Genomic DNA, 14650 nt, shown 5'->3' on the forward strand with positions numbered 1-14650 from the left:
AAGCCCCGAAAAAGTCACCAGCCTCAGGACAGCCACACAGGCTCGTTTAAGTGTCGAACTCAACACACCTTCTGGAGCACGACGTGACTCCCAGGAGGACGGACCGAATAGACACCTAAACACGTCCAGAAAAATGATAGAATGGAAGCTGAGTGTGCGAAAAAAATGGCTCGTTATCGGGGACTCCAATCTGTCCAAAATTCCACCTTTTAAGAATTCTGACCTCCAAATAGAAAGCTATCCAGGGGCCACGTTCAGACACATGGAGGCTGTGATCAATAAAAACGCAGTCTCCACTGACGTGGAACACGTCATCTTATCATTAGGGATTAACAGCCGGGCGCAGAACGCCAAAGACACTGCCATCAAACAGATGCAGGCGGCTTTAAGAGCGGCAAAAGAAAAATTTCCACTGGCAGAAATTTGGGTTCCAGAGTTGAACTTTTCAGGAATGCTCCCAACAAAGGAGCAGACACAATTGACCATCCTGAACGCCTATATTTCTGCCAATTTAAAACACATTCGGCCCTGTCCAGATCTGAATTTCACACTGAAAGTGACCATATACACTGGACGGTGGACACAGCCAGAAACATGCTCCAGCACTGGCTTCAACATTTAAAATAAATATCCCCACAAGCCTGTATGCGCAGGAGGGGCATCGAAACGTTGTAATCCTATCTAAAAAATTCCATATCACTCCCCACAACTTTGCCTGCTCAACAGGGGTTTGACTTTTATTCCATCGGGTAGAACGAGCAGAAAACGCTTCGAAATGCAGACGCGATACGACCTGCAACAATACCACAGGAGACTTAAATTGGCAGCCTATTTCCAAAATGAGACTGACTCAAATCCCCTCCGTTCACACCCAAATCGGACTGGGTCCCACCCGCAGACAAACTACCCGCAGATCTCCGCGACGTTATTCGAAAAGGATCTGGAATATCTTAAAAACATTTTAGACCGTCCCAGGAAGAGCTTAACCTCACTCTGGAGGAAACGAACGCTCTAAAACAGTTAAAGGGCAATAAACAGATCGTCATTAAACCTGCAGACAAGGGCAGTGCGATAGTCATATGGGACCGAGAACAATATTTATGGGAGGGATATAGACAATTGAATGACCTAAAATATTACCAGAAATTGGATAGACCCATTTTTTAGACACTGTACCTATGGTTAAAAATATAACCCAAACCCTATATCAGAAAAAACACATCAACGCAAAACAAAAGTCCTACCTATTGGGTAACGCGGAACCTAGAAGCAGGAGGTTCTACATGCTCCCCAAAATACACAAAGACCCGACCAAATGGAGCAAACCTCACGAAATTCCCCAGGAAGGCCTATAGTATCCGATTGCGGCAGTGAAACGTACTATACGGCAGAATTTTTAGATTTCTACTTAAATCCTCTTTCGACGGGCCACCCCAGCTATATAAAAGACACGTATGATTTTGTCCAGAAAGTCAAAAGACTAAAAATTCCCCAAAAGGCCATCCTGTTCACTATGGACGTGGATGGCCTTTACACAAACATCGACATCCAAGAGGGAATTCAGGCCATTAAAAATATTTTTCAAAAAACCCAGACACCTCCAGGCCCGACAAAGAACTCATCCAATTATTAGACATCAATTTAAATAGAAACGATTTTGAGTTCAATGGGGAATTTTTCCTGCAAGTTAAAGGCACGGCGATGGGCAAGAAGTTTGCCCCGGCCTACGCTAACATATTTATGGCAGAATGGGAGGCTTCGGCCTTATCCCGATGCCAAAAACAGCCCCTTCACTATTTTAGGTACCTAGATGATATCTGGGGAGTATGGACTCACTCTGAAGACGAGTTCATGGAATTTGTGGCGACACTAAATAACCATAACCCATCTATTAAATTAAAATCCACCACCAGTCACCTATCGGTAGACTTTCTGGACACCACAACTTACAAGGGTCCAGATTTCATTTCGTCGCACAAATTGGACATTAAAGTCTTCTTCAAAGAAACCGACACGCATGCCCTACTACATAAAAGCAGTTTTCACCCAAAACACACTTACTCAGGCCTCGTCAAGTCGCAACTCCTGAGGTTCCGTCGCATATGCACCCAGGAACGGGACTTCAGAGAAGCGACACGAATCCTCTTCAAAGCGCTCCAGCCCAGAGGATATAACAGGTCCTTCTTGAGAAAGGTTTTTAAATCATACTTGACAAGCAGGGCCCAGGCGGAGGGACCGGCGTCCCCTTTGTCCTGACTTACTCCTCGGCCGCTCTGAAACTGACCAAAGAGGTAAAGTCCAACTTCCAGAACATATTGGGACAGACACAAATATTGAAGAACCACAGAGTTATAGCAGCATTTAGAAAAAACAAAAGTTTACAAGACTATCTAATTAGAGCCAAACTCCATCCTCTTCACAACACGAAACCAAAACATCAGGGACAATATTTGGAACAAAAGGATTCAGTACAAAACAAGTTTACAAAAGAGGTTTTCAGTACTTACCAATCAGGAACGGTACACTGTAAAAACTGCATTTACCTCATCACCTGCAAACAATGTGGAGCTCAATATGTGGGAGAGACGGGCAACACCATTCTGGTCAGAATGACACAACATAAATACAACATTCTGAGAGGAAGAGAAAATAACACTTACCTGGTCCAACATTTCCTTAAACACGGATGGGAATCCTTCCGGGTCACGGTCCTACAGGCCAACCCGCAGTGGTCCGTGCCCCAGAGAAAAAGAGCAGAGAGAATTTGGATCAATAAATTAGGCACTATATATCCCCAAGGCCTGAATGAGAAGTGAATCCAGTCGAGGGAGCGACATTGATGGCCTGTGCACACTGGTTAGCGCCTACCCTCCTTAACTTCCTAACCCCTTAACCTAACCCCTAAACTTAACCCCTAAACCTAACCCCTAAACCTAACCCCTAAACCTAACCCCTTAACCTAACCCCTTAACCTAACCCCTTAACCTAACCCCTAAACTTAACCCCTTAACCTAACCCCTAAACTTAACCCCTAAACCTAACCCCTTAACCTAACCCCTAAACTCAACCCCTTAACCTAACCCCTAAACCTAACCCTTAACCGCTAACCCTTACCCTAAACCCTAACCCCTAACCCTAACCCTAACTAACCCTAACCCTAACCACTTAAAAGCCCCCACACCTAACCCTGCCCCTAACCCTAACCACTTAACCCTCTGGGGTCTGAGGGTGTTTTGGGCCCTGGAGAAGTTTTGACATGCCTTGACATTTGTGCTTTTTTCAGTTGCTTAAAAACATATTAATGGCTAAAGTCTGATAACACTGTATTCAGCACAAACTGGGCTACAATAATATGTGAGCAACATGTATGTACAGGTTTGTATTTTTGAGAAAATAATGTTTATGCATGGTTTTTGAAAAAACGAAAATTTTAAGTCACTGAAATAAGGCCATATAACACATACTAAACATACTAAACATTTGACTTTTGAGAACTGGATCTTGTAGCCTAGAGTTTTGCTACAAAATGATGTGAAAACCATCCTGATCACTCATTCATACAAAACAATATAGTCATTTAACTTTTGTGTGACAATTTTAGAGCTGAATGGTAATATGCGAGGAGGCGTGAACGATCATGAATATTGATGAGATTCACACCTGAGGACACTCCTCTGGGCCCATCAATGAGGATTGTGACAAAGAGAATTAATGTGAGGAGACTTAATGATCAAAATCAAGTTTTAAGTTAAAAGAAGTAATCTGACAATATATTTTCTTTACATAAAGACTTTACTTAATTTTAGACCTACACTACCATTAAAAGAAGTCTCTTCTGCTCACCAAGACTGCATTTATTTGATCCAAAATACATATGATAATATGCTGATTTTCTAATATGGGCATATTTAAAGTGCATTTTAACCTGAACAGATATTTGCAAGCACAAGCTTTGTTGATGATAACGAGTCAGCATAAACACATTAAAATATAATCTAACATTCATATTATTTTTATATCATATTACATATCATATTTATATCATACAGCATACAATGTAAATAACAACATTTACATGTAACTAAAACTTGCCTATTAGGACATGTCAAATGTCAAACTTTGAATCCTGTCTGGAAACAGTCCCACTAGTAAAATATGTACATGTTTATATAAAATAGCATGTCAACTAATGAAAACTAAACAACTTACTCGTTTGAAATTGTATCCTCTGCTGGAACAAATCTCTCTTCAAAATACAAATGTCCACCTCTTCGTCTGAGAAAAATGTTAACTCTTCCTTAATAGCCAAGAGTTTGATCGCCTGTGTATAGTTACAAGCACGCAGAAAAGTTTAGTTGTGTTTGTTTACATCAAATCTCGCAGTCGGGGGCGTGTACTTTTCCCTTGATCGTCTCAGCACATTAGCGTATGAATGGCGCGCTCTGCTGGTGGGTGGGATCACATTACAGATAATGAGATGGACCGGTAAAAACTGTACATCACTTTGTTTCAAACAGATTGCATTGCAGGAGAATATTTGTTTTACATTTGAATTGTTTTATTTAAAAGTAGACATTTTAAGCTTTTAGTAATTGGACATTGTGACACACGCCTGGGACTGATCCCCTATGGCGGGCCTCCCCAGAGGGGGTGTATAGTAAGAAAAGGCTGAAACACCTGAAGATTCTGGGGCTTGCTACTGATGATGTGTCATTTATATTCCCCTTTAAAGAAATACTTTCTGGGGGGTAGTCTGAATGGGGGTCTTGGGATTATTTTTTGGGGTTTTTTCCCTTTAAAAAGCCTGTCTGTGACTTATCGCTAGGGCCATTTGGGGCTGTATATCGCTAAGACCATCTGGGGGGTGTTGGATTAGGAAAAGATAGGGTTTAGTTTGTAATAAGGAAAAGTTGTGCATAAGAAACTCCCTGATTTCTCTTAATTATTCGTGGGATCATTATCCTTGAAAGATTAAGCACCTAGTTGCCGAAAGTCTCAAGGCCATCTGGGGGGTACAAATAGGCACAAATAGGAATTTCTCATCGGATGTAATGTAGGAAAAATCTAAAGTGTTAACCTAATAGCCGAAAGTCTCAAGGCCATCTGGGGGGTACAAATAGGCACAGACAGGAATTTTTTTAGAACAAGGATGGACGGTAGAAGAAATCTAAAAGTTTTAACCTAATAGCCAAAAGTCTCAAGACCATCTGGGGGGTACAAATAGGCATAGGACTGGAACTTGTTTGGAACAAAAAGCAGAATAAAGGATGTTCTTGAATCAAGATTTTCTTAAAAAACCCTAGTGGCCGAAAGTCTCAAGGCCATGTGGGGGGCACAAATAGGCCTAGGGAGGGGATTCCCCCTTTTTTGTAATTTAGGCAAAGGTCGATCGGTCCACCAGAAACATGCGCCGGCCAGTGCTTTTCTTCGAGTCCCCTAAGTAAACTGTAGCAGTCTGGGGAGACTGTTATGGGGGGGCCGTTGTCCCTAACAACCTAACCCTAACCCCCTAACCTAACCCTAACCCTAACCCTGTAAACTGTAGCAGTCTGGGGAGACTGTTATGGGGGGCCGTTGTCCCTAACCCTAACCCTGACTAACCCCACCCTAACCCTAAACCAGACTCACTGTGGGGGCTGGTTCCACTCTGACTAACCCCACCCTAACCCTAAACCAGACTCACTGTGGGGGCCAGTTCCCCTTTGACTAACCCCACCCTAACCCTAAACCAGACTCACTGTGGGGGCCAGTTCCCCTTTGACTAACCCCACCCTAAACCAGACTCACTGTGGGGGCCAGTTCCCCTCTGACTAAACCCACCCTAAACCAGACTCACTGTGGGGGCCAGTTCCCCTCTGACTATCATCGTGAATATAATGTAAATATTACTTGTGTATAGTTAAAGTCATGGTTTAAAATTATTAAACTAAGTAAGGGTCAGTGTTTAAACATTGATTTAGTTTGAACTGTAAGATTAATGACCAATGTCTTTGAAGTCCATCCTGGATCAACTGCAGAAGTTCACATAGTTGCAATTGTCCTTGTTAATTGACTGATAAAGGCTTTTGTTGGTAATTGTTAATCTATACATTCCATTACAAGATCGTAGTCCATCAATAGACCGAGGTGATGCAGGCAGAGATCAGGGATCTAATTTCGGTGAGGTTCAGTGTGGTCCATCCTAAATCCAAGGTTCAGACAATGGCATACGAAGTATCACATGTTTTATGATTGGAGTTGGCATCAGTTCGTCCTCTGAAGTCCATCGTAACAGACTGAAGTGATGTTAGGCTGGCACCGGCTGCGTTTAGTCACCATCATTCAGCGACATGAAGCAGTGGAGTCCAACAAGAAGCATGAATGGTGCTGGATCGAGCCGGTTCTGGTGACCTCAGGATAGGAGTCCCGAGGTTGAGACATGGAAACAAATAAAATTATATTTGCATAGATGCCATTAAATTTATTGCAGAGTTATAGATCATGCTCAATGTTTCTGGTTCTCGGAGACCCAACTAAAGCAGCCTAATTTTGGGTTGGAGGATAAATTAGGTGTATGCCTGGCTAAATAGATGAGTCTTTAGTCTAGACTTAAACTGAGAGAGTGTGTCTGCATCTCTAACAGTATTAGGGAGACTATTCCATAGTTTAGGAGCCAAATATGAAAAGGATCTACCTCCTTTTGTGGATTTTGATATTCTAGGAACTATTAACAGGCCAGAAGTTTGCGATCTTAATGAACGTGATGGAATATAGCGTGACAGAAGATCACTTAAGTACTGTGGAGCTAGACCATTCAAAGCTTTGTACGTAGTTAACAGAATTTTTAAATTAATACGGAATTTAACAGGTAGCCAATGTAACGATGATAAAATGGGGCGAATATGATCATATTTCTTGGTTCTCATCAGTACCTTGGCTGCTGCATTTTTAACCAATTGAATTTTATTTATTGATCTTGCTGGAAATCCTCCCAGTAATGCATTACAATAATCTAGTCTTGAGGTCATGAATGCATGAATTAGTTTTTCAGCAACAGAGATCATGTGCCTTAATTTAGCAATATTTCTTAGGTGGAAGAATGCTGTTCTACAAACATTTGCAATTTGATTTTCAAAGGACAGATTGGTATCAAATATAACACCCAAGTTCTTCGCTGTTGAAGATCCAGAGTCAGAATTGAGTAGAAGGAAATTTCTGGCCATATAATCTTTTATTTCATTGATACACTCTGCTAATTTAGAGAATTGTGTGATCTCATCAGGTTTTGAAGAAATATAAAGTTGTGTATCGTCAGCATAGCAGTGGAAACTTATTCCACGATTCCTGATAATATCTCCCAGGGGAAGCATATATATGGAGAAAAGCAGAGGCTCTAAAACTGATCCCTGTGGCACTCCATATTTTACTTTTGTTTGGTTTGACAATTCCTCATTTACATGGTAAATGGTAGCAGTCTGCTAAATATGACCTAAACCATGCTAATGCAACTCCACTAATTACAACATAATTCTCCAGCCTATTCAAGAGAATGTCGTGCTCTATCATGTCGAATGCAGCACTAAGATCTAAAAGCACTAGAAGAGAAATGCAGCCGCGATCAGATGATAAGAGTCATGTGTAACTGATAAGTGCAGTCTCTGTACTGTGATGAGGCCTAAATCCTGATTGAAATTCTTCATATATACTATTTCTCTGTAGAAATTAACATATCTGGGAGGATACTACCTTTTTCTAGTATTTTTGACATAAATGGGAGATTTGAAATCGGTATATAATTAGCAAGTTCTCCAGGATCAAGTTGTGGCTTCTTAATAAGCGGTTTGATAATTGCCATTTTAAAGTTTCTTGGGACATGCCCTAAGCATAGCGAGGAGTTAATGATATTAAGAAGAGGTTCTGAGATTACAGGAGATACCTCTTTTAAGAGCTTAGTTGGTATAGGATCTAACAAACAAGTTGTGGCTTTTGATGTTTCGATAAGTTTTGTTCTTCATGACCTATAACAGAGAAGGATTGAAGTTGCACATGAGGAAAATTATTAGACACTGTTTTCTGAGGTGCTATGACAGATGATTGCATAATTCCAATTTTATTTCTGATTATTTCAATTTGATCTGTAAAGAAATTCATGAAGTCATTACTCTTGTGCTGCGACGTAATATCTGGTTCTGTTGAGGATTTATTCCTAACCAATTTATCCACAGTACTGAATAAACATCTAGGATTGTTGTGGTTATTTTCTATGAGTTTACTAAAATATGCTGACCTGGCAGCTTTTAGTGCGTGTTTGTAGCTACAGACACTATCCTTCCATGCACCACGTAATACTTCTAATTTTGTATTTTTCCACATGCGCTCCATTTTCCGAGCTGCTCTCTTGCTCTCATTAAACTTATCAGTTCATTGGTAAAGACTCAAAGACCTGAACTGGGTGTATCAGATAAGGAGATATGTAAAAAGTGCATTGTTAGGGGGTCTCCAGGAACAAAGTTGTGAACCACTGCTCCAAGACATTCGATATTACAGTTTCATTTTCTGTCAATGCATGATTTTATGTAAAGCTGCTTTGAAACGATGTGTGTAGTGAAAGGTGCTATACAAATAAAAATTACTTGATACACTAGATATAAAAAAGAAGTAAAAAAACTTGCTTTGTTGGTGTGTGAAGCCTCACTACGAATGTGAAAGGCACCACTGGAATCCTTTGTTTCTATTTAAAATCTTTGCCGTGAGAAATTGTGTTTGGTGTGACAGGGCTTTAAGGTTTGGTGCAACTGGTTATTTTTCTGCTGTACTCACATTAATCATCTTGACATCCTTAACTATTGTATTTTATATTTCTAATATTCCTGCAGCTAAAAAAGAAGAGAGTTATAAGGTTGATTTTTGACTATTCTGTCCTCTACAAATCGAGAGTGGCTGCTGTTTCAACAACTGCTGTCACATCATGATTGTGTGTGTGTGTGTGTGTGTGTGTGTCTGTGTGTGTGTACAAGTTTATACTACATTGTGGTGACCAAATATCTCAAAAAGATTCAGCTTTTAAATGATCTTGAGGCCTATATCATGAAAAATATTTACTAAATTATTTAATTTTTTATTTGTATTTTTTCAGACATACCCTTCTCTGACAAAATGTTTAGTTGTAAGACACTGGTGTAAGGTGTTAACATTTTATACGGTTTGTTTAAAACTGGTAAATGTTGTCCTGTGCTAAAATAAGTCTTCAGGACGTGTTATGTGTCAAAACTGATATCTGGCAACATCTCTCCAAGTGACTGGACATTCACAATGTTCTTTCGGCCGCTAATCGCAGGGTTGGCGGTTCGATTCCTGCCCCACATGACTTCACATGCCGAAGTGACCTTGGACAAGACACTGAACCCCAAGTTGCTCCCAATGGCAGGCTAGCACCTTGCATGGCAGCTCTGCCGCTATTGGTGTATGAGTGTACCTGTGTCCCATTCACCCATTCACACTTAAAGCGCTTTGGTAAAATTTTCTATATAAGTCCAGACCATTTACCATTGTGCCTCATCACAGGCTATATGTGAAGTGTTATTGAGGGAGGTACAGGCTTTTTCATACAGTTTGCTTGTGATAATGATCATAATTAGTCATAATTATTGAGCTTACTGTCCAATGGAAAGAGGGACTGGAGGCAGCCCATGACAGAAATAAGCAACAAATATGCTGATTTGGCTGCCGAGTGCAGAGAAAATGAATGGAGGTCTGAAGCCCTGTGGATGTCAGGTGTCGAGGATTTATGGGAAAGAAGCTTCTATTGAACAACATTGATATCATTGGATTAGCGTTGAAGAAGTCTCTGAAGGAAATGACAGAGGAATCTTTGAAGAGAACTTCTGATAATGGTTAAGAAGGAAGGACGAAATGTAGGGTGAACAGAAGTGAGAAATTAGGAATAGGGACCAATTGTGTTGGGGAGGAATTATATTCGCTCAACCATTCGGTCCTTAGGGGTTTCTGGAGAGGGATTTAGTAGGGGAGCGAAACTATGCCTAGCTAGGCTTTGGAGGGACAGCTGACGCAGTCTCGCTGCTCACGTTGCTCTCCTACTTAATCTGTTGGGGGGATTGTTTTAAGGGGGGTCCCCAAATTACAGCCCACGGGCCGAATATGGCCCTCCAAAATATTTTGATCAGCCCGTGGAGCCATGACTCGTCACACGTTTTGACGGGCCCGCAATGGAACCGCGAAACTGCTTTGGTGGCTTTTCATGCCGGTAAGATTGACTGTAGTGTGATCCAATAGCAGTCGAGTGCATGCTGTTAAGGAGCATATCATTGGTTTCAACCACTAAACGAATATGCCCATTCACTGAAGATCGAGTTAGTCGTTTGAGTCTGAACGAAATAAGACATCTCATTTATGAAGGAACAGAACATACTGGTACACATTTTGTGAAGAAAATAAATTAATCAGACATCATTAATGAGGGTCTGCTTAACAACTTAATGAGAGAAAGTGGAAAGTAATTTGTTCTTGTTTAAAAAGAAAATGGGCTGGATCAGCGGCTCCGATTTATGTTTCTGCTGGTGGGTGCTCTAAACAATTGAATTCCCCATACCCTCTACGTTTCTTTTTACTGTCCATTGTCCATTTTGTTGAGGCAAAATCTCTCTGGTAACTAAAAACGAACGAGTTTGCAGCCAGGCTTGCTCAATATTGGCGGTTAATTTAGTGGACATATGCGCGGCACAGCATAGGCTGGGTCAGGTAAAGTTTCTCTGGTTTAGATTAACAGGAGGAAAACTCTGTGATTGGTGTTCAGGGTTAAGGGCAGGTGCCTGACAGTGAAACAACAAATCACAGCAGCTTAGTCACTGCTATCAAAGAGTTTGCTATCAAATCAATGTAAATTTGGCCCACGACTGTCCGCTTTACACGTGGGTGCTCGGTATTCTCCGTGGGTGCTCGGGCACTGAAGCACCCACGGGATCGGCACCTATGGGCTGGATGACTTATGAAAAAATGATAAACAACTTATTGCAATGGCATACAGACATTATTGAAACTCGTAATTTTATTTTCTTTTTTGTATAGCTTAAGTTAATTTTATGGTTGACTTGAATACTGTTATAAATGGGTTAGTTGTTGTGAATGCAAAAAAAAATTAGATAAAAGACAAGATTGTTAGATGATGTTTTCATTTGGGTAGGTTACAAGACATGTTCGTTTTAAACGTTATAAAGCATGAGCTAAATACATGTTAGAATTTTCAAGACATTAATTTGCTACGTTACACATGTTTAAATGTATAACGGTTTATAATAAAGTATACCAAGTTCAGAGAACTGTCTTTGGACTCAATGTTAGAAGAGTCATTTGTGAGAAAATTTTGAGATGCATGTTTAAACGTGGTGCTGTTTGAAAATAAAAGTATATCAAGCTCAGAGAACATGTCCCTTCTGGTATTTGTAGTCATTGGACAATGTGCATGAAACAGATAAAGCATCAATGACTTTTAATATCTATATTAACGTGAGAATAAATTACACATTTTCAGTTTATCCCTCCACAGACTGGACAGAGGTGAGCTATATGTATTACTACTCCAAATAAATCTGAGTGCCACTCTATTTATATATACTCTAGATAATGGCTTCCTTATCTGTCTAAATGTGATGTGATGACATTACTGTATCTCACAGTCCGCTTTACGTAATTACTGTTACAGAATATTCATTTGGGAGGAAAGATTTCACAAACTTAATTTTAAAATGTAATGTTTTTTTCTCTTAGAAAAAAATCTGTTTTAGTTTTTTGCTTCAAATTATTAGTTCTAAACTGGATAAACATGCAACATTCTAATGAAAACAAAATGAACGCATTTGCAGCATTTATTCATTTAAATGTGTTTCAAGAACAGCCTTCATAATACAATATAACATACATGTAGTCCTCATCTTCAGACACAGAGTTTGATTGGCTCTTGTGTCGGCAACCTTTTATTATGGCACAAGCACATCAGTAACTATGGCAACAAATGAGTCTTTAAGCAAATATATTTACATATTATACAGATTTCAGAACCAACATGAAACTCTTTTCTCTATTGTTTTACTGGCTTAGCTTTGGTATATTCTCCAAAACATTTCCTGCATCTTTTCAGACCATTTGCTACTTTTCATTTGGGTTATTTGTTATTTTTGGGGTTCTGAATAAAATAATACGAGGTCCAAATATAGTGAAGCGCACACAGGGCCTAAAATTGATATTGCATTTCCTTCTCTCAAGAGAATTCATCACCTTAAAGGCAAAGCAACATTCACGTACGGTGTAGATTACAAGCTCTGTTTCCAGCCTAAGCAAAGAAATCTGAGGCAAGGCAACTCCATAATATTTCAGGCAACTTCTACGTTGAAGCAATGAACACATTCAACTGAGCAGCATATGCAACATGTAAACTCATACATAATGTCTCACAACATGATCAATTATTGCACAGCTAACCACCCATACATTTGCATACAAAGTAAATCAGAATACTGAACCACACCTAAAAATGAATACAACAGCAAGTAACATTATGTACACCTCTGAACAATGCAAAATGACACAGCGTGAATCTAAGAGAGCAGCGAATGAACACCTCTGATTGTGATTGGCTACATGATTGTGACATCAGCAGCTCTGGTCCCACCAATACCCTGCCAAAGTTTGTCATCTGTAGAAATGTGGAGAAAACGGTCATTGGTTATATTCACACAGGAACAGCTGTACAAAAACCAATGCCAGTTTATTTTATTTTCAGTTTTCAACAGCTTTCTATCGTGTGTACTCTTAACTAATGCATTAATTCTTTAAAGTCATCCATCATTTAACAAGGAAGCTCATATGTAATGAACAAAAGAATTGTTTCTGAGGGTTTATTGAGAGCAGTTTACATACAGGTGTCCACATCAACACCTCTCTAAATGGGACAGTTAAAGCAAAATGAGGGAAATTAACCGTCTAAACTTTGGCACGTTTTGGTGAACTTCACAAACACAGGTGCTAGTTTGAGTTTAATAAACCTCCCATGCAAATACTAAATACAACATTCCACTTCTGTCAGTAGTACTGGAGGATGACAATAATAATAATAGTGTGAATATTACCCATACTTTGGGTAAAACAACATTCTGTGAAATCTCACATGACGTTATTGCACATGCTGCTATTATATCGTTTAAAGACGGGCCGCTGCGGTCAGCACTCGGAGGTTACAGTGCTGCTCTCATATAACCAGCTGTGTGGATGTTTCCCTGAAATACTCGAGGGAATTCACCAGCAGTCTGTTTCCAGTTCATCTTTGTCACAGCAGCAGAGCGCTGAATTATAGACATTGGACAGTAAATGTGTCCTAAACACTTTTCTGTAAGTGTCTTATCACAAACACCCAACCAACAGGCATCTAGACTTTTAACAGTCTCTACTTTAACATGGCATCAACACATTCAATGGCAACCAGGATGCACAATATAGTAATTTCTGAAGGCAAGAACTTTGTTTCTAGTGGGAAAGGAAATAGGAAAGATAAAAAGGCAGGTTAGTTAGAGGTGTTAGCTGGTTTAATGGCAGACAGTTGGTTTAAGGCACTCCCTGCCTTGCTTCTTATTGGACTGCAGACCGACTGTTTCCATGGTGATGTCAGCACATGCAGGGGTCACATGACCCCAATCAGAAGACCCTGCAGAGACACCTTTGAGGACTTTACCTGGAAAACAAAGTGAACAATCTTAAACGCATCAAAATATCGCATCACCACGGTTGTTAGAATGATTTGTGTAAGTTTAAGAGAGTTCCTGGGGTTAATTCAGATAAGATTGACTGTAGACACATTTCTAAATGCTGTTCTCTGTTAGTGCACATGCTGGTGTGTTCAGTGATGGAGGTCAGCAGCATGTGAGAAATGTGCAACACAAATCTGAAATTTAGATGTTCAAGAACTCTGCATAATCTCTACTAATCATGAATCTATGAATGAACAGAAATGTTTTAATTCTTTGTGTTCATAATTATGTGAAATAGGAAAATATTAATTTCAAGAGGTAAAGCATTGGAAAACCCTCAGGTTTATTGATGTAACATTATTGGTTAGTAATAATATCTATTCTTTACATCGAATTCTCAAAAAATGGTTCTGACTGGATTAATCATGAGTAAATTCATGAGCATTAATTGAACTTTTACAACCATGCATTACAAAACCACCAGTGTTAAATCAACACTTCTCAGTGTCCATGTGTGCCCATAAAACTAAAGCAGTGTTGAAACTCCTCTGTGTAGTGATAAATGTTGAATTAGTGATGACACCCGGTGTTAACGAGCAGTCAACTGAAAGAAAGAGGTAGAGATAAACCAGCACACAGCTCAATTTAAACTATTGGGTTTCATTTTTTTCATGTGTTCAAAAGTTGGGATTGCTCTAATTATTGGACCAAAAACCTCAAAAAATGCTTCGATTATTAGATCAACACTTTCAAGCTCCAAAAATCAAATAAAGGCATCATAAAGGTCATCCACACGACTCCAGTGGTTTAATCCATGTCTTCTGAAGTGTGTACAGTGCTCTGTGCGTTTGGTCAAGCACGAGGAAGTTAAATTGGACTTCAAACATGATTGAGCCAAAGAGACTGCAGATGTC

At 39.8% G+C, this 14650-nt stretch overlaps 1 protein-coding gene across 1 annotated transcript in view; it reads right to left on the reverse strand.

Annotated features, from left to right (window-relative positions):
- Positions 1-11723: 11723 nt before the first annotated feature.
- Positions 11724-14650, reverse strand: part of LOC127645045 (myomegalin-like) — a 123153-nt gene continuing 120226 nt past the window's right edge. The window contains exon 40 of the mRNA XM_052128560.1: positions 11724-13720. Coding sequence (XP_051984520.1) covers positions 13575-13720 — 146 coding nt within the window. The 3' untranslated portion in view covers positions 11724-13574. The remainder of the gene's footprint in view (positions 13721-14650) is intronic.

Source organism: Xyrauchen texanus, chromosome 6 (assembly GCF_025860055.1).
Source record: "Xyrauchen texanus isolate HMW12.3.18 chromosome 6, RBS_HiC_50CHRs, whole genome shotgun sequence".
Taxonomy (NCBI): Eukaryota; Metazoa; Chordata; class Actinopteri; order Cypriniformes; family Catostomidae; genus Xyrauchen; species Xyrauchen texanus.